The sequence below is a fragment of the Wyeomyia smithii genome, chromosome 3, assembly GCF_029784165.1.
Source record: "Wyeomyia smithii strain HCP4-BCI-WySm-NY-G18 chromosome 3, ASM2978416v1, whole genome shotgun sequence".
NCBI lineage: Eukaryota > Metazoa > Arthropoda > Insecta > Diptera > Culicidae > Wyeomyia > Wyeomyia smithii.
Genome location: NC_073696.1, coordinates 205,490,913 through 205,510,501, shown reverse-complemented (window position 1 = coordinate 205,510,501; position 19,589 = coordinate 205,490,913). Strand labels below are relative to the sequence as shown.

Genomic DNA, 19,589 nt, shown 5'->3' with positions numbered 1-19,589 from the left:
TTATTTTTTCACTATGTTAAATTTCAATGCCGCCAGCTATATAGAGACATACAGGTCACTTTAAAGGCTTACACTGCTGAGCAATTCTCGCTGAGACCCTCCCACTGGTGACACGAAGTCTTTTAAAAATGAATTCTAACGGTAATACTGATGTAACCACATGATGGATCACAATAGACAATTTTTCGATATTCGAGTTATCATTATCGCTTTATTGCTAAACAGTGAAAATGAAATTAAAAGAATACACGTGCGGCAAAAACATTGAAGGCCGATATCTTTTGAACAAAAAAAAACACCAACTCGAAATTTTCAGGACAGTTTCGAAATTCGATCAAAAATATTTACTTCAGATTTTTCAATGCCCCAGAACATACTTTTTCAACATATTGTTTAAATAACTACTAATTACTATCAAAAAAAAATATTTTTCTCACCAAAAAAATATTTTCATAAAATACAACTTAGGATGCATCGCTGTGAAAATTTCATCAAATTCGATGCAATATTTTCAAAGGTATGTTGACCTGAATTTCAAATGACAATAACAACTTGAACACATACTCAAATTCAATAGAAATTGGAAAATCAACTTCCCGAGTACAACTCTTGAAGTTTTCAATATTTATTTGAAAAAAATTAGTCATCACGATTTTTAGTGATCCGTTCCATGAATTCTAACCCAATAGAAACCCAAAATGCTTCTTACTTATCTTTGAACAGGTAGTTTAACGAGCTGTACTGATGATTATATTTTTCTAGCTAAATGAATGTCTTATACATGCTCACCCTAAAGAGCAATGATAGAGGCTATAAGCTATCAGTCGAAGTAGAAAGAATTGACCGCCATCTTGGATTTCGCTGCGTGTAGGATTTTATCACAAAAACGTGTTTTTGAGTAAGTTCGCAACAACCGATTTTAAATTTTACACTCCACTATTAAAAAGTTGAGAAAAAATGCTTCGAGATACATTCATAAAACCAGGTGAGCAACGACGGTAGTCAGACAGAGCCGGAGCTACTCCGTTTTGCAGATATAATTGCATTACTTTTTTCATGCTTATTTTTGGATCTCCTGTTAAAAAAAGACAAACTGTTGAATGATAGCTATAGAGAAGTGCTGAATTTTCGAATGTGTGTATCGTTAAAAGAAAATGGCGTATAAACTCTATATACTACCCAATGTTACGCCAACGCACTCGGTCCATGGCACCTTGTATCCAATTTGTTTCTTGAGCGCCCTACATTTCCGAGATCTTGCTCCACTTGGTCCAACCACCTAGCTCGTTAAGCGCCTCCACCGACCAGATTCGAGACGAATACCATTTTTGCATTCTTATAACATGTGCCGTCCAATGCACCCTTCCAGCTTTAGCGACTTTCTGGATACTGGGCTTACTGCAGAGTTGTGACAGCTCGTGGTTCATTCTTCGCCTCCATACGACATTCTCACATAGTTCGCAAAAGATTATCTTAAGGACACGTCGTTCGAAAACAGCTAGTGCTTGCAATTCCTCCTTGAGAATTGTCCATATCTCGTGCCCATAGAGGACTACCTTATAAGCGTCTTGTACATGGTGCACTTGGTACGGAGGCGATGTTTGCCAGACCTCAACGTCTTGTGGAGTTCGTAGTAGGCACGTCTTCCAGCTACAATACGTCTAACTCATCTTCGTCAATCACTACGCTACTGCCGATGCGAACCCTGTCGCGCTCGGTTTCCCCTGCTAGCAGACACTTTGTCCTAGACGTATTCCACTTCAATCCAACCTTTTCTGCTTCACGTTTAAGCTTGGTGTACTGTTCAGTAACCGCCTGGAACATCCTTCGGACAAGTTCCACGGCGCCAGCAAAGCAGATGAACTTGTTGGATTTGTTGAAGATTGTGTCCCGCATGTTAAAGGCCGGACATTTCATAACACCTTCAAGCGCAATGTTGAACAGGAGGCAGCAAACACCATCGCCTTGTTGAAGTCCCTTGCGTTTCTCAAACGGGCTTGATAAAGCAAAGCCTTGGTGCTACATTCCGTATCGGAATTCGACCTTCTGTTTACTATACACAGACTTCGCAGCCAACCGTTAAGTGTACAGGGCAATTGCGGGGCTAGCGCTACGATCCTACTGACACTAACAGTCTCTCCCGAGTCAATACTCGAACCTACGACGACTGGCTTGTTAGGCCAGCATCGTACCTCGAAACCAGCTGGGGAGACTTAACGGGCTTGATACCCCACCTAAAATCATCATACAGCACTGTACACCATTCATCGTGGCCTTAACAAGTCTTGTCTAGTTTCGCGAGGAAGCCAATTTTGTCCATAACTTTCCATAGCTCTACACAGTCGATAGTGTCGTAAGCGGCCCTAAAAGCGATGAATAGGTGATGTGTGGGGACTTGGTATTCGCGACACTTTCGGAGGATCTTCCCACAAACCTTCGTACTAGCGGCGAGAGATAACGAAAGATGATCTGGAAGTGCACTGCGTTGAGAATCGTGATCGCTCAGTAGTTCTCACATTCCAACTTATTTATGTTTATTTTTATTGTCTTGTCGCCCTTTTTGTATATTGGGCATATCACTCCCTCCTTCCACTCCTTTGGTAGCTTTTCTGTATCCCAGATCCTGACTATCAGCTGATGCAGACAGAAAGCCAACCTATCCGGGCACAGTTTGATAAGCTCATTGTAGCGGAATGACATCCTTTCCAGCCGATTTGTTGTTCTTGAGCTCCTTGATAGCATCCTTAAAATCACTCATCGTTGGGGTGATATGTCATCAGCTGTGCTAATGGAGTCTTTACTCCTACCGGCTTGGCTCTCAGCCTCTGCACAGCCCGACACATTTCAGCTCACGGCACAAAGTCTAATCAGGATGCGTTTAGTTTTTTTTGAAGAATCTACGTGTTTCTCGAGAACGATGCTCCATTTCCTCACACACCAGGTGGCGCTTTTTGTCCCGAAAAAGATGGGTCTGCTGTCTTCGTTTCTGGTTGTATCGATTCACTTTATGACGGGTCCTTTGTTGCAGCGCCAATGTCCGCGCTGCATTCTTCTCGTCTAGAACCTTTTGACACTCCTCGTCGAACTAGCCGTTACGTCGATTCCTCTCGTCGTATCCGGCAGCACCTTCCGCTGCGTTGTTAATGGCGAGGGCCGCTTTCACAGTACTCCTGCAGTCCTCCAGAAGGGCGTCGGTAAGCTCTCTGTACCATCTTTGTACGTATGTACCAATACTCGTTTCCAGCATATCTCCTGCAGCGCTACAACGTCTAACTTGCGGACCCTCAATAAGTCTAAAAGAATGCGGGTACTTCCTAAATAATTAAGAGTTCTTTAGACCCATTATCCGAGTTTCTATGCCGTTTGTTCTGGTCTGTATAAACGTTTTGTGCTTACTGTAGTAATTGTTTTTACGGTTAGTATGTAAGTCCTGCACCAACCCCCAGTCTCGTCGGGGGCCATTGTGACAGCATTGTTTAGAGTCCCACGCTGGCACCAGGACGTTGATCAGCTGCACCATCTTGGTGAACAGACGCTTGGAATGGTGAAGCATTTCCTCTATCACCGAGATATGGGTAAAGCGCCAATGACCGCGTCGCACCTTCTCTTCTAGCTATTGTCTGATGACAACATTGCTGGGGATATACCAACTAGTCGTGTCCATGTTTCAGCTGCCAGTCGTTTGTGACCGCATGACTCGTGAGGTAGGAACTTTTGAGAACCGGAGCTAAGTTTGACTCCTTCCAGGTTACCAACTCACAATGTGAATTCCAAATTTTAGAATATGTACTATATTATTTATAGTTTTTGGATCCCAATCGAAGTATTTAATGTATGGAAATATTTATTTAAACAGAGGACCAACAATTTGCTGTCTATTTGTAAACCAGTACATATGTTTCGTAAATCCTTATAAAATCCATGTTTTCCCGTTTACATCCACGCTTGTGTCTGTCGTTGGATTGTAACAAAGTGACTACGAAACGATCAACCGATAACTGAGCCGTTGCGGAACAGAGCGGTCTATGTGCCATCGAGCAAATTGTTCAACAGAAGCAATTTTCGAAAAATCTCTGAATAAAATTCTGTTCAACGGATTTTTTCAAACAAAATGTTCCAATATAAAGGTTATAAAGTGGTTTAACATTGGGATACATAAAATTAACAGTTTCTTTGCGAAATCGGTGATTTTATCTCACCAATGTACGTAGACCACTCTGACATCATATATATTTTACTGGAATCCTCGTATTGTTTCGGAACAGAGTGGTCTATGTACATAAACATAAATAAAAATGACGTTAACTCGTATAAAATGGCTAGTGTCACATGTAACATGTGACATGTTACATTTTTCGTGTTACATTACGTGCAACATGTTACAAATCACGTGTAACATGTTACAGGACAAATGACAAGTTACATATCACATGTAACATGTTACATGTCACATATTACATGACGTTATAACCTCGATTTGTGTATATAGATTACTCTGTTCCCAAACAGAATGGCCATTCTGTTTCGGACGAAATTTCAACATGGTATAAATCAGCTTTAAAGTCCGATTTTTTGAATTTTTTCTAGTCTCCTAAATTCAGCTTCTTGAATAGATGCGGTTTATGTAAAAAACTCATTTTTGAAAATAATGGTCTTTAGACCACTCTGTTCCGCAACGGCTCAGCTGTAAAACTCTTACTTGTTCATTGGCTCCTGCTTTGAGTGCCCTTTTCTTAGATATCCGCTGAAAATTTTATAACAATTTTATTTATTATTATTATTCTGCCTATAATCGCATACCAGTCCCATTTGGGTTTTCCTGAGTATGGCCATATTTTTTTTATTCAATCCACATAACAAATATTTGGTGCTGTTTTTGAAATTTTTTACTGTTGAAAAAATAATAAATAAATAATTAATAAATGCCAGGTCGTTTCGAATAAATTCCACACAAACGTTAGTTTAAAGTAACTGCAACTTTTTCTGAAAGTACGTTCCCGAAAGGTTATTGGTTTCGTCAATCAGAGGGATAATAGATTTGAGCAATGCTGCCTTCTGTAAGGGGTTAATTTCCTGTGGATGATCACTTCAAATGATCATTCAAGTTGAAATTGTCAGAACTCAGAAGAAATCTTTTTTAGTTACTTAGCTAAAAACAGCTTGTACCTCTTTTTATGGCCATCGTCTTCCGTCAAGTCACAGTTGTGATGAAATTGGAAACTTCCTTTTGTCAAAACTACTTTTTCAATACGCTAAATGCATATGCGGAATAATTTTATTCAGCACGTATTGCGAAACACTGAAGACATAAGAAAGAAAATTGTTCAGTAGCACAGCGGTTTTTTTGTCCGCGTACCCCTTGGCAATATTCTTCATATCGAATGTACTCCCTGGCTCGAAATGTTCTCGCAGAGTGAGAGAGAGTAGAGGTAGATCATGTTGTGGTAGTCTAGTTCAGGTTTAAAATTCAACTATCGTCGTTTGCAGGATTGCTACAGTCAGGTTCTAAGAGCAAGATTGAACAACAAATAGAGTATTATAAAAAATTGCTTTATCCGCCATTACTGATTTTTCTTTCGCGTACCCCCTGAAGGCTTACGAGAACCCCCAGGGGAACGCGTACCCCAGGTTGAGAACCGCTGCAGTAGCATATCCAAGACTTCAATTTATAAAGATAAGTAATGGGTGGACGTTTCCGCCATTCTCAATGCAGCATAGAAGCTGACTGCGGCCATAAACATCTTTCGTTCTTTTAATGAAAAAGTTATGATTAGGGTCTATTTTATTACATTATGCTGAAAAAATAAGAATAACCCACCCCAACCAACTGAAATACCCAAAACAAGAAAAATATCTTCAATCGCTGTTTTCTCAACTCGATGATTTTCCAGATGGGACTGATATGCGATTATAGGCAGTATAGATACAGTGCAGTCGCAGACAGACGTCCAAGCTAAGTTCCAAACTTGTGTAAAGATTTTTGTAGTAGCAATTCGTAACCAGATAGCGCTACTAGTGACGCCAGCCTCATACACCAGCGAAAAAAAATGTATTGTAGCGATACGGTCACCAGGCGGCGCTAGTATACAAGTGATTTATAACGCAATTCTCTTTGAAAATTTACACGGATTTTTTGATCAATTTTATTCTTGCTTGGACGTCTGTCTGTGGTACAGTTGTGCGAAAATGTCTGATTTTGTGCCATTTGCGGGGATTTTTCTCATTCCATTCAAAGAAACCGGGTTAAAATGAAGGTTCACGGAAATGCTGTCCTAAGTGAAACAACGTGCCGTGATTGGTTTCGTTGCTTTTAAAGACGATAATTTCGATGTTGACAAAAAACACGAGCATAGGCACGAAAAAGTGATTCTAAAGCTGTGTCCATTTGGAATCCGGAATAATAAAATCACCTGTATCCCGATAACGGATTGACGTTCAAATAAGGTTAATACATCAAAGCAAAGTAGATTCACTGTACTTCAGGGAAAAAATATCAATAAAAATCATTTCTCTTCGTTTGTAATGAAAATTCACACTTTTTTTTAATTCCTTCCTATCTATCTTCCGTCCCAAGCCGTTTTCCACTTTTCGTAAGCTTCTACTTCATTATTGCCCAAAATCTTTCGATGGGCCGGAACAGCGTGCTGTTGGGTGGATTTATGTTTCTATTGATGAAATCTACGTTATTATTGCGGTACCACTGGATGACTTCCCGGTTGTGAAGGCAACTCGCCAAATCCGACCAAAACTTCACGGGACCCTCATGAGCTTTAATGAAAGGTAGTACGCGATTTTCGAGGCATTCTTCCTTGTATAGCTTCGAGTCCATCGTCTTATTCGTCACGAACATTTTGGTCTTGACTCCGCAGTTGCAAATCCCGTTTGCAAATTTGTCCATAAAATCCAACTTAAACTTCGCAGGAACATCTCCTCGTGCCATGTAGGATTTTTGGAGCGGTCAATTTACGTGCCGCTGCAACACAATGAGTAATTCCAGAGTTCTAATTGGACAGAACTTTAACGCATGGCAACGCTCGGCCTCATACTGCCTAAGTAGTTACAACTTACATAGAAACGCTCAAAAGTCCTACCTTACCCACCATTTTCCCCAGATATTGCGCTGTCCGATTATTACTTGTTCCGTTCGAAGGAACACAGTCTGGCTGATGAGCAGTTCAGCTCATTTGAAGACATTGAAAATTAATTTAAAATAATTGTTTCGTGGACAGCCTCAAATGTTAACAACTTTTTCATCGTGACGGGATTCGATCTCTGCCAGAGAGATGGAACAAAGTTGGAGCTAGTGATGTGCAATACAAATTTCTCTAACTATTGTAATTCCCATTGGTTTGTGCGTCTCAGATTGTATGGTTTGCGAAATCTTTTGTTGATATGATATTCAATTGGTCGGCGTGCGACCAGACCGAACCAGGCGCCCAAAACATTTTTTCGAGTAATCGGCGATCAAAGTTTAACCATCCCGTATGCTTCCTGCAAGCTGCTGCAGAGAAATTTTGTTATAATACCATTAAAAATTATATATTATATTGTTTATACTATATATTATCAGTTTTAACATCCACTAGTGTTAAAAACTCAATTTTCAAACAAATGGCGCTTGGTTCGGTCTGGTCGCACGCCGACCAATTGTGCTACATCGTCCCCTTATTGCTAGAACTAGATAACTTGAAATTTGTCGATTTTGAGTTAAGTATGCCATGATACTTATCGCGTTGAGCTCTATATCATATCCAAAACTCGTTGAAACACGATAAAATAGAGAAACGTTATTCATCAATTACAAAACTAGATATCTCATCGTATAACAAGTGTGTTTTGTGCTACAACTAGATAACTCGGCTCTAGATTGACATTTTCGTTGCTATAACTCAACAAATAGCTCGGAGAGCACGATGACAGGATGACAAACCTTACCTAGCTTACGTTTGTGTTGTTTTTTTTTTTTTAATTTTCGGAAAAACTTTAAATTTAAATTCAGGTTCGTTATGCACATATTTTAAGCACGCCGTATAAGTTTAACCCTATTTTTACTATTTTCATAGCGATATTTCGATTTGAACAGCAAAGGCATTTCTACTCATAACTCTAAGTTTTTGTGAACTTTGAAACGGGATTTTGCGGAATGAAACTTAACCCTTAAATGCGCAATGTTGTTTTAAAACAACACTACTAAAAACGTTTTAAAATATACGTATTTTAGTATTTTTTTAGAAATATAATTCATTAGAACAGTTCTCTAGACTCTAACGAAGAGAACTTATCAGCTGGAAGTACTGTATTTGAATGTTTTGTTTCTATTTTTGCTGTCAAAATCTCGGAAACGAAAAAAAAACATGGCGAGATTCCCGACTGGTGCTGACTGTATTTGAAAACAAATTTTAAAATAAGGTTAGTGGTTAGTGAAAATGTCTGAATTATCAGTAATTATACTAACAAAAGGTCAATTTTAAAGTTACTGTTAACAAAAGTAATTTTTTCGACTTTATTTTGCGATAGAGTCACAGTGTTGTTTAAAAACAATATCGTAATATTTGCACACTTCCAATTTTTTTATGCATATTGGTTAGTTTTAGAGCAGTAAACCTGATAAACAAAGATTTTATGTTTTTAGATGATTTTTTAACGTCGTGCGCATTTAAGGGTTAACAATATTTAGCATCGTTTGCCTTCAGAAAGAAAAATGCAAAATGTCGAGTTGGTCCAGTGTGGCATGGAACCGATGATTTGTCAAACAAAATATGACTACACGAAAAAGGGACACCTGCAGAAATGACATGTTGTAGCCTGAATGATATGGATGCATTCCATGAAATCTGAGTCATTCAAAATGACATATATAACATCGAAGAAATCTGTTACGTGATTTCAAAAAGCGGAGCAGAAGAATACAGTCAATACCGATCTTAACAGAAAAATATAATGATATCAAGTCTCTCTTTGATTTAAAACCACCGGCTCTTAAAGATTTTTCTAAGTCATTTCATTTCAATTAACCACATAATGATAAAGCCATCGACACAGATATCATCTGTGAAGAGGATGAAGATTTTTAGAACAAAAACCGAATATACAGTATAGTTTTTATTGTTAAAACGTGATATTTTATACAAAAATAGGAGGAATAGATAAATAAAACGTTAAAAAATGCTTTAATTTTGAATGACTAAGCTTTTTTCTTGCTGATGCTAGAACTAGATAACTCGAAAATTCCTAGTAATAAAACATATGGTCGACGAGTGCTCGGAGTTTTGAGCGTAAAGTTCTGCGATCGATACTTGGCGGTAAACTAGAAACTGGAGTGTGGCGCAGACGCATGAATCACGAGTTGTACCAGGTATACAAACATGCTGATGTAGTGAAGGTAATACAGCGGGACAGGCTTCAGTGGGCTGGACATGTAGCCAGAATGCCTGATGAGAGAGCTGCTAAAACTAGCTTCAGTAGAGAACCAGAAAAAGGCCGTCGACTCCGTGGTAGGCCTCGCACGCGGTAGATGCCCCGCGGTGGAAGAAGATGCACTATCTGCTGGTGTACCAGGAGACTGGAGAACGGCTTCCCAAGACAGAAGAAGCTGGACATCTCTAATTCGTTCGGCCCTAGTCCGGTGAACGGTCCGTTAGCCAACAAAGTAAAGTAAGTAAAACATATGGTTTTGCGTGCTATAACTAGATAACTCGAGATTTTTTTCAATTTTTTCAATTTTCTGTCCCGTGAACCACCCACTGACCTAAACATAAATATATGGTCAGAAATTAAAATGATTCAAGACATTGATGAAATTTTATTACTTTTGCGGATTTTAGGATCGTCATTACTAAAATTGGTCAAATTTTCAAACCGGTTTTTCTCAAAACGTCAATTTTCGAGTTATCAAGTTCTAGCATTAAGGGGATGATATGGGATAACAGCATTTTCATTCGAGTCTACATATGATCGCTAAAATCAACTAAAGGGCTTGAAAAAAGCTTAATTCCAGTTATATTGTACGGCAATTGTTATGCCTTTTTAAGGGAAGTTTGAGAAGTCTCAAATTTCTTTCGAGATTTTATCAGACAGGTTCGTCGTTTGAGGGTAGTTGACATCGTTTATCTATCTAGTATTTGTGATATTAAAAATTAAACCTAGAGTCGATTTGAAAACCGAAATAATATGACTATATTTAAATCAATTAAATATATTTCAATTAAACGTTTGTGCTCAGTAACAGCATTAACCAACAGCATCTAACATCAAAGTGGTCATTTTTTAAAGCATCCATAATACTTCAGTTGTTGTTACCACACACTATCGATGTAATCAAGTTCATGCGATAAATTATTCGTATCAAGTTCAATGGCAGAAGTGTCACCTATTGCTAGGGCCAGTTCACTAATTCTCAAGCATCTCAAACTATAGCAAGATCAACCAGCTCGAGCTTTACGTATGTATTAAACTCTACACGTGACGATTGCATCTAGAACCAATCAGCCTGAAAACGCGTATGCAACGTTGGATCAAGGTTTTCTAATACGTATTTAGCACGTAGTCAGTCACTATTTCAGTGTCAGGCGGTTTATAAAACAGTGCAACAGCAAACGATCATCCTGCTAATCAGTCGTATTAGTCGGGGCAATGCGTTCAGTCGCGTTTACACAATTGCACGTTGATCACGTTTTAGCGCGCGAATTCAAAGCGAATTTCTATGTACCACTGAGTGAAGTCTGGCAAAATTTAGGGTCAGTGACATCGGAATGATTTTGGGTGTGTGCGTAGCTCTTGGGGCCATTGCCCTCACTGTTTACCTGTATCGGAAATTCTTCGGGGCACTTTACTACGCTGCCAAAATCGGCGGTCCCCCAGGCTATCCGCTGCTCGGTAATGCGCTTCTATTCATCAACAAACCGCCACCCGGTAAGAATGGGTTATGCCAACACTTTTACGAAGAGGACACCTGGTTAGATGTCTTATATGTTCAAGGGTTAATTTCCAGTCTGTTAAATTACAATATGCATCATGTGCTCAGAACAAACAATTTTTTTATGTCAAGTACGGCACGTAATAGAGTCAGTAATAGTATTGCTGGAAATCTGGTTCTTATAGAATATACGAGAACTTCACTGCCAAGGTTTTCCATTGAAACTCTCCGTGCGCCTAGCAGCTGTATGTTTCACCTACAGGTTTTAAGTACGTGTTTGAGTAAAACTTGTGATTTAAAAATTTGAGATTTCAATACATTTTAAAAGTGTAATTCCTATTAAAATATGGATTATTAACACCGCTGCGCAATAATGTTGATATATTGCTGTTGCTGCTGTATACGGATTCAAATTTTTCAAATTTTTCAAATCAAATAACAATGAGAATAGTGAATATATAAAACAACAGAGCGGGTTTATTTACATTGTCGTTAACCATATTCAGATTGGTTTTTGTTTGTTTGTTTGATGACACTCGAACGACCATGTGAGACATACTTCTCGTTTATAAACCAGCAAAGTCTTTTGCGAAACATATTTCTATCTTGTACGTAATAGTAAAAAATACTCAACTTATTTATTGATTTACCATAATAATTTGTCGGATGTCATCATCAATCTGCATTTTTGTGATTTAGACAACCATTACAAATTACGAATCCTGGCAGATTAAATACGGCTTGAACCGATTTGGTTGAAACGATACATGAATAAAAAGAGACACACATGAGCACTTTTTTATTGAGAATATTATGAAGAAAATTAAAAGGTAATTTAACTATAATGATTTTCAAAAACACCGAGTTTAAGTTTAAAAGTCAAACATTCCTTTGCTTATATCGGATAATTTTGGGTCGCAGCAACAACGGATCGAACCGAATAAGGTACAAGTTTTACAAAGGTCGTTTTATATGTTAAATGAGCAAATATTTAATTTTGCTGAATGAGGACAGCAAGCTGCTATATGCAAAATAAACCCAGAACAAAGAAAAGTCGCGGTAAGTTTGTATGCTAACGTAGCAAATTGTGTGGTGTGAATTTTCGTATAAATAATCTTCATATAAACCGTGGCTTTAGAAAAACGTGCTACTTTTGAAAGGTGCAATACAGCGGTATAGCTTCGTTATTTGTGGAAAAAATGCCATTAAGAGTCAAATGATTATAAAGTTTCTCTAAATCATTGTGAAGCATAATAATATGCCGAAATAATATTATCAGGCTATGTGGCCTTTGAGGTGCTAGTAGATTACACTGGTTAACACAGGTTTTTCCCTAGAGCTCAAAATTAATAAGAAATGAAAGATTATAGCACTTTACCCATTCCTGTGAATTTCGGTGCCGCTAGCAAAGATAACTTTAATTAATTTAAGACTATATTGAGTTTTTCCGTAATCCAATGCAGTAGCGACGAACCCGGCGAGCAATTACTGTGCGGCATTTTGCGCACTTCTGCATACACTAGAATTTACCGTTTCTTCTAAATTTTTCAAAATATAACTTATCCGTTATTTGTGTAGAAAATTAAAATAATTTCAATGCATTTGTTTTTAAATGTTTAGTCTACTTTTAGGTAGTATATGTTGTTGTTTACATATCTACTTGCAGAATTCTTTCTCACGCTCCAGAACACAATTCAAGAGTCGGGAAAATGTTTTCGTCTCTGGCTGGGACCGGAACTGTTGATCGTCGTCACCGATGCCAAGGTCGCTGAGGTAATCATTATCCACATGAATGCTTACAACCGAATGTTCATCAACCGTAGATCCCTAGACGTGTTTCACGATCGTGTTGTGATTTACCATGTGCTCAGACCTGTGTCACACCTAACCGAATGTACTGCAAACTTGTTAGTGTATTGTAATAATTCTTACCCGTTGGTTAGGTTAGGATTAAACAAGTAGCGAAAGCGAGAGGGGTTTATTTTGATACATTGTTTACTGGAGGCTGTGTCAGACATGTAGTAGTCTAACCGTAAAACGGGGTAGAGTTAATCATTTAGCTGCGTTATATGGTAATTTTTGTGTGTGTTCAGGCCCAAATCAAGTAGAAGAAAGGAAAAACAAATAATTTACACATAATGCTATTATTTATAGGCAATTCTGAGCAGTCCAAAATATATCGAAAAATCGGGCGAATATGACTTTCTTCGCCCCTGGTTGGGCGATGGCCTACTGACCAGCAGCAATCGGAAATGGTTTGCCAATCGGAAAATCATTACACCGACTTTTCACTTCAAAATTTTGGAACAGTTTGTGGAAATTTTCGACCAGCAGAGTAACATTTTTGTCGATCAGCTGCTACCGAAGGCAGAAACTGGCGAGTGCTTTGACGTTTTCCCGCTGGTCACTTTGTGCGCGTTGGATGTCATCTGTGGTAAGCTGGGAACAAGTTATTTGAAATTATTCAAGATTTATTTTTATGAAATTTTAGAATCAGCTATGGGAACTACGGTGAACGCTCAGATACTGTCTGATTCGGAATACGTCAGGGCAGTTAAGGAGTAAGTTCGTCTTGAACAATTCATTCCATTGATTATAGTGAATTTTCCAAACGGTTTGTTTTCAAGCTGTGTCGTGTTTTCACAGAATAACCTACATCATACATCTACGAACGTACGATGTGATGAACCGTTACAACGTGCTGTTCAGCTTATCCTCTTATCGGCGTAGACAGGATAAAGCACTGAAGATCCTGCACGGATACACCAACAGTGTGATCCAGTCACGACGACAAGCTCTTGCCCAACGGAACTCCGGTAAAGCAATGTTGGAGCGTCAAGAAAGTGATATTGGACTGCGTAAAAAGGTAGCATTTCTCGATATGCTTCTGCAGGCTACCGTCGATGGACGACCACTGACGGACGAGGAAATCCGTGAGGAAGTCGATACTTTCATGTTCGAAGGTCACGATACGACTACGTCTGCTATCAGTTTCCTACTGTATCGATTGGCAAAACATCCCGATATTCAACGCAAGGTGTATGATGAAATTATATCCGTGGTTGGAGAAGATCGTACACTTCCAGTGAATCTGTCACAATTGAACGAATTCCACTATCTGGATTTAGTGATTAAAGAAACACTTCGCATGTATCCTTCCGTACCTTTCTTTGGAAGGAAGATTACAGAAAACAGTGAAATAGGTGTGTTTGTATTAAAAAGTCTCAAAACATCAAACTTCAATGAAGTTTCTCTAATTTTTAGCGAACATAACTTTCCCAGCTGGAGCAAATATAATCATTATGCCTTTCTTCATGGGTCGTGACCCGGATTATTTCGATGATCCACTGCACTTTCGACCGGAACGGTTTGCCTCGGAAATGTCAGCGGAGAAAAGTAATCCGTATCGGTATGTCCCGTTCAGCGCCGGACCACGGAATTGTATTGGACAAAAGTTCGCTCTGGCAGAGATAAAAAGCTTAACAAGCAAAATCTTGAGACACTATGAAATTCTACCACCGCAGCAGGACCAACATCAGGAGGAATCATTTATTGCAGAAGTGATACTGCGGCCTACGCACGGTATTCCGATTCGATTGCAGAAGCGACAGTGACATTAGTCTTACGTTACTTATGTTTGGTTATGTTTAAAAATGTGAAAATCATAAAACATCAATATCTCAGAAACTACACAACCGATTTGAACAAAATTGGTCTCAAAAAACGGGCTACCTAGAAAACCCTTAAGTTTTGAATTTCATAAAAATTGAACATGTGGTTCAAAAGTTATGAAAAGAAACGTGTTCTGAAGACTGTTTAATCTCACTCATGTTTCTCAGAGATGGCTGTACCGATTTTCATAAAATCAGTGTTAAACGGAAGGTCTAATTGCCCCATAAGAACCTATTGATTTGTTTTGCAATCGGACTATTACTTTGCCTGTTATGTTTAAAAATGTGAAATCCAGCTATGCAAAGGAACATATTCCGAAGACTACTTGGACTCACTCACTTTTCTCAGAGATGGCTGACCCGATTTTTACAAAAGTAGTGTCAAATGAATGGTCTAGCTGCCTCAGAAGACCCTATTGAATTTTACTGTAATCGAACTGTAACTTCATTTATAATGTGCCGACTTGTGCAAATCACGAAACTTCATTATCTCAGAAACTACACAACCGAATTGAACAATATTGATATCAGATGAACGGGCTAGTTAAGGGTTAACTGATGAATTATGATTGAACACGTGGTTTCAAAGTTTGGCTACCCTACACGTTCCCATTTCATTTGATTATAATCGAACTTAAGCAACCGTTATGTATTAAATTGTTAATAAAACAACGAAAGTCTATTATCTCAAAGATTACATGACTTATTTGAACATAACTAGTGTCATACGAACGAGTCATCTCTCAAACTTACAAATAACAAACTTCATAACAATTTGATATGTGGCTCAAAAGTTATGGAAAGAGGAGAAACTCAAAGACTATTTAAAACTATACCTGCTTTGATCGATTTACACTACCCGTCATAAGTTTGGAATCGCTTTACTGAGTATTGCAACACCCAGTTTGAATATTGCAACACCTCCTGAAAATATTAGCATCACCTGGAATAGGCTGATATCTCGTGTTTTTGACAACCTAGAAAATTGCGGTTTTCAGCAAACTTGTTCAGAAGGTCAAAGGCTACTGTATGGTGGCCAATTCAGTTTGAAATTTTACCGCTATGTGGTGCTAGTGGGCACACAATTTGTCGTATTTTGAACTTAACTAATCTCACGATTCCGACCTGCTAGAAAGTTGCGGTGTTCAGCAAACTTGTTCAGGATGCTAAAGGCTTCTACATGGTAGACAATTCAGTACTAAATTACCGAACTATGCGGCGCTAGGGTACGTGTGGTTCTTCGTATTCAAACTTCAACTTATCGCACGAATTTCACTACCCAGAAAGTTGCGATCTTCGGCTAGTGCCATTAATTGTGGTCAAGCACGTCGATACACAGTATAACGCCGCATGTGTGTTCCGAACTGAGGCTATTTTCATTAAAATTCAGTGTCAACGCAAACCAAAAACCCCAGTGTCCTAATTGAAATACGACTTCGACAACTTCGACATTGCGTGTTCGGTCTTCAGCTTGCAGTGAAAAAGAATACGAAATGCCCTCCATGGTGTTCAAATCCTTCAACATCGGATTAGAGGCAAATCTACTGTAACTGTTTGCAGCCGAAGTAATCAATTTAGTCGCGATATCGTCAATTTTCCCCATTGTAAAACAGGTTGTGCATGTTGCTGATCAAACAGTCAACATACCAACACAGTCGCATGCTATACGTTATAATCTCCTCAAATGAAAGCACTTCTTTAGAATAAACACACATGAGCACGTATTGTATGTGTTGATTAAATTGTCAACATTCAAATTGGTTTCACTTCGTCATGTGTATACAATCAGTGTAAATGATGAGATTGTTGAGCTAAACTAAGCTCGAAACGCTCAAAACTACATGCACACTAGCGCTGCGTTGTGGCTGAATTTCAAACCATACTCTCCTCCAATCACAAGCCCTTGACCTCCTGAGCAACTTTGCTGAAGACCACAACTCTCTAGGTTTCCAGAATCAAGAGATAGAGTTACATTAATCTGCCCATATCAAGTGATGCTAAACTTTTCGAGGTATTGCAATATTCAAACTGGGTGTTGCAATACTCAGTAAAGCGATTCCAAACTTATGACGGGCAGTGTATGTGGCTCCAACATAATTTAAATGTGGTGTCGTACTATTTGAACGTTCCAAGTTCATTGATTCCTTGCGGTTTGTTTGAAGTCTGCAAATGCACGACGAATCGGCCATAGGATATGATCAAAGTCAAATAACAAATCGTTTGAAATGATTGGTTTTATCGAAATGACGACATCCTCGTCTTTTGGCTTCTGTACATCGCCTTAATTCTGAATATATTCATATTGGGTGGTATTCTGTCATTATCAGCAGACTTTCTGGCATCAATCTGACACCGGAAATACCCATATTGGGAGATATTTTTGGTTGCTTTCCAGAATTTAAAATTGGTCGTCTTCAAATTCAAAATAGTGTCCAGGGTCAATATTTGGTTTCTATGCACCATCACGTTTACGGAAATATCCATATTGAGTATTATTCGGTCATTTCCGGCTGTTACCTATAAGTTGCTATTTAGCAATTCAAAATGGTGCCTGAGGTCAATTGTTAGCTCCTTGCATCATTCTGGTTCCAGAGATACTCATATTGGATAGTATTTGTTCATTTTAGGCTGTTTTTCACAAACCGGTAGTCGCCATCTTGGATTTCAATATGGTATTTAGGATACTGGTTAAAGAAAAACTCATATTGGGTGATATTTGGTCACTTTGGACTGTTTTTCAGAAGCCGAAAGTCGTCATTTTGGACTTTAAAAATGCCTGTGAAATCAATTTCTGTCATCTGGGCGTAATTCTGGTTCCAAAAACATTCATATTGAATGGTATTTGGTCATTTCCGGCTGTTTGCCAGACACCGGAAGTCACCATCTTAAAATTCAAGATTGTGTATGTGATCAATTTTTAGCTTCTGTGCATCTTTCTGGTTCCAGAAATATTAATATTTAATGGGAATCGTCCATTTCAGGCTGTTTTCCAGAAACCGGAAGTGGCCATCTTACAATTCAAAATGTTGTCTGAAGTCGATTTGTGGCTCCAGTGCATAATTACGGTTCCGGAAATACCCATATTGGGTGGTATTTGTTCATTTGCCGCTATTTTTCCGACACCGGAAGTCGCCATTTTGGATTCCATAATGGCATTTGAAGACTATTTCTGGATTTTGAACGGCAAACTGGTTAAAGAAAAACTCATATTAGGAGGTATTTGGTCATTTTCGGCTGTTTTCCAGACACCGGAAGTCGCCATCTTACAATTCAAAATGTTGTCTGAGGTCGATTTGTGGCTCCAGTGCATCATAACAATTCCGGAAATACCCATATTGGGTGGTATTTGGTCATTGGCCGCTGTTTTTCAGACACCGGAAGTCGCCATCTTAGATTTCGAGATGGTATTTTGAGATATGCTAGAAGAAGGAAGGGTGTCGAAACATTATGGACATGTTTCACATTCACTTGTCAAATTTGGTTATATTTGTTTGATTGGTTCTCGAGCTGTGCAAAATTTGAGTTTCATTTGTATGGGACCCCTCCCTCATAGATGAGGGAGGGGTGTCAAACCATTATGGATATATTTGTTACCCCTAAAAACATTCACCTGCCAAATTTGGTTCCATTTAGTTGGTTAGTTCTCGAGATAGGCAGAAATTTGTGTTTCATTTATATGGAACCCTTCCCTCACAGAAGAGGGAGGGGAGTCAAACCATTATGGACATATTTGTTACCTCCTAAAAACATCCACATACCAAATTTGGTTATATTTGGTTGATTGGTTCTCGAGCTGGGCGAAATTCGTGTTTCATTTGTATAGGACCCCTCCCTTGTAGAAGAGGGAGGGGTGTCAAATCATTATGGATATATTTGTTACCCCTAAAAACATCCACCTACCAAATTTGGTTCTATTTGCTTGGTTAGTTCTCGAGATGTGGAGGAAATTGTGTTTCATTTGTGTGGAACCCCTCCCTTCCAGAAGAGGGAGGGGTATCGAACCAATATGGACATATTTGTTACTTCTAAAAGAATCCACCTGCCAAATTTGGTTCCATTTGCTTGGTTAGTTTTTGAGATGTGCAGAAATTTGTATTTCGTTTGTATGGGACCCCTCCCTTCCGGAAGAGGGAGGGGTCTCAAACCATCATAGGAATCTTTCTTGGATCCTAAAACCCCTACATACAAATTTTCACGTCGATCGGTTAGGTAGTTTCCGAGCCTATATGGATCAGACAGACAGACAGACAGACAGACAGACCGACAGACAGACTGGACTGCATTTTTATAGATATAGTTTACAACATCAATATTTTAGAACCTAAAGAGTGAATATACATTTATTGGATTGAAGCGTTCATGTAAATCTATTTTTACATTTTAATTTAAGGAGTAAATGTAGTAATGAAGATAGAATATTAAACTAACTGAAAATACGATTGTAGAAACTACGAAAAATATAGTTCAGCAGGTGGGACTCGAACCCACAACTTCCAATATCCGGTCAGATGTGTTCCCGTTACACCACCGTCGTGGTGGGTTCGAGTCCCACCTGCTGAACTATATTTTTCGTAGTTTCTACAATCATATTTTCAGTTAGTTTAATATTCTATCTTCATTACTACATTTACTCCTTAAATTAAAATTAAAAGTAGCATGACTTTGCTTAGAGTCGAAAAAAGAAAAGTAAAAATCTATTTTTACAAATAAAAAATTGAATGAGACGGACCGCTAGGTGGATTAACTTAGGTTTTGGTAATTATATTTGGAAGTACAGAAAACATTACAAACTAAATTAAGCTTCTTTGGTAATTCTGATTCATTACATGTTTTTTTTTAAATTTTCGCTGCGTTATCGAGGTATCACGATGTCATGTCTTTACCGAAGTTTTTCAAAGGTAAGGTCTTAGATTTGTAAAAAATCATGATTTGCGTTCATACAATTGGTAAGATATCGAGATGTCATAAACTTTGGAAAAGGCGCTAGTTTGTTTGAAACTATG

General features: G+C 38.5%; 1 protein-coding gene across 3 annotated transcripts; it reads left to right on the top strand.

Annotated features, from left to right (window-relative positions):
* Positions 1–10,582: 10,582 nt before the first annotated feature.
* LOC129732676 (cytochrome P450 4d1-like) lies at positions 10,583–19,421 on the top strand. 3 transcript variants are annotated; one of them, XM_055693760.1, is made up of 7 exons: positions 10,583–10,911; positions 12,582–12,688; positions 13,070–13,349; positions 13,407–13,476; positions 13,562–13,736; positions 13,809–14,118; positions 14,180–19,421. In XM_055693760.1, the coding sequence occupies exons 1-7, from the start codon at positions 10,752–10,754 to the stop codon at positions 14,527–14,529; spliced, it is 1,452 nt and encodes a 483-aa protein (XP_055549735.1). In that variant the 5' UTR covers positions 10,583–10,751; the 3' UTR covers positions 14,530–19,421. The 3 variants fall into 3 exon arrangements, with proteins under 3 accessions (XP_055549735.1, XP_055549734.1, XP_055549736.1); XM_055693759.1 differs by having other exon boundaries at positions 13,562–14,118; XM_055693761.1 differs by lacking the exons at positions 10,583–10,911; positions 12,582–12,688 and adding an exon at positions 12,712–12,987 and having other exon boundaries at positions 13,562–14,118.
* The last annotated feature ends 168 nt before the right edge of the window (positions 19,422–19,589 follow it).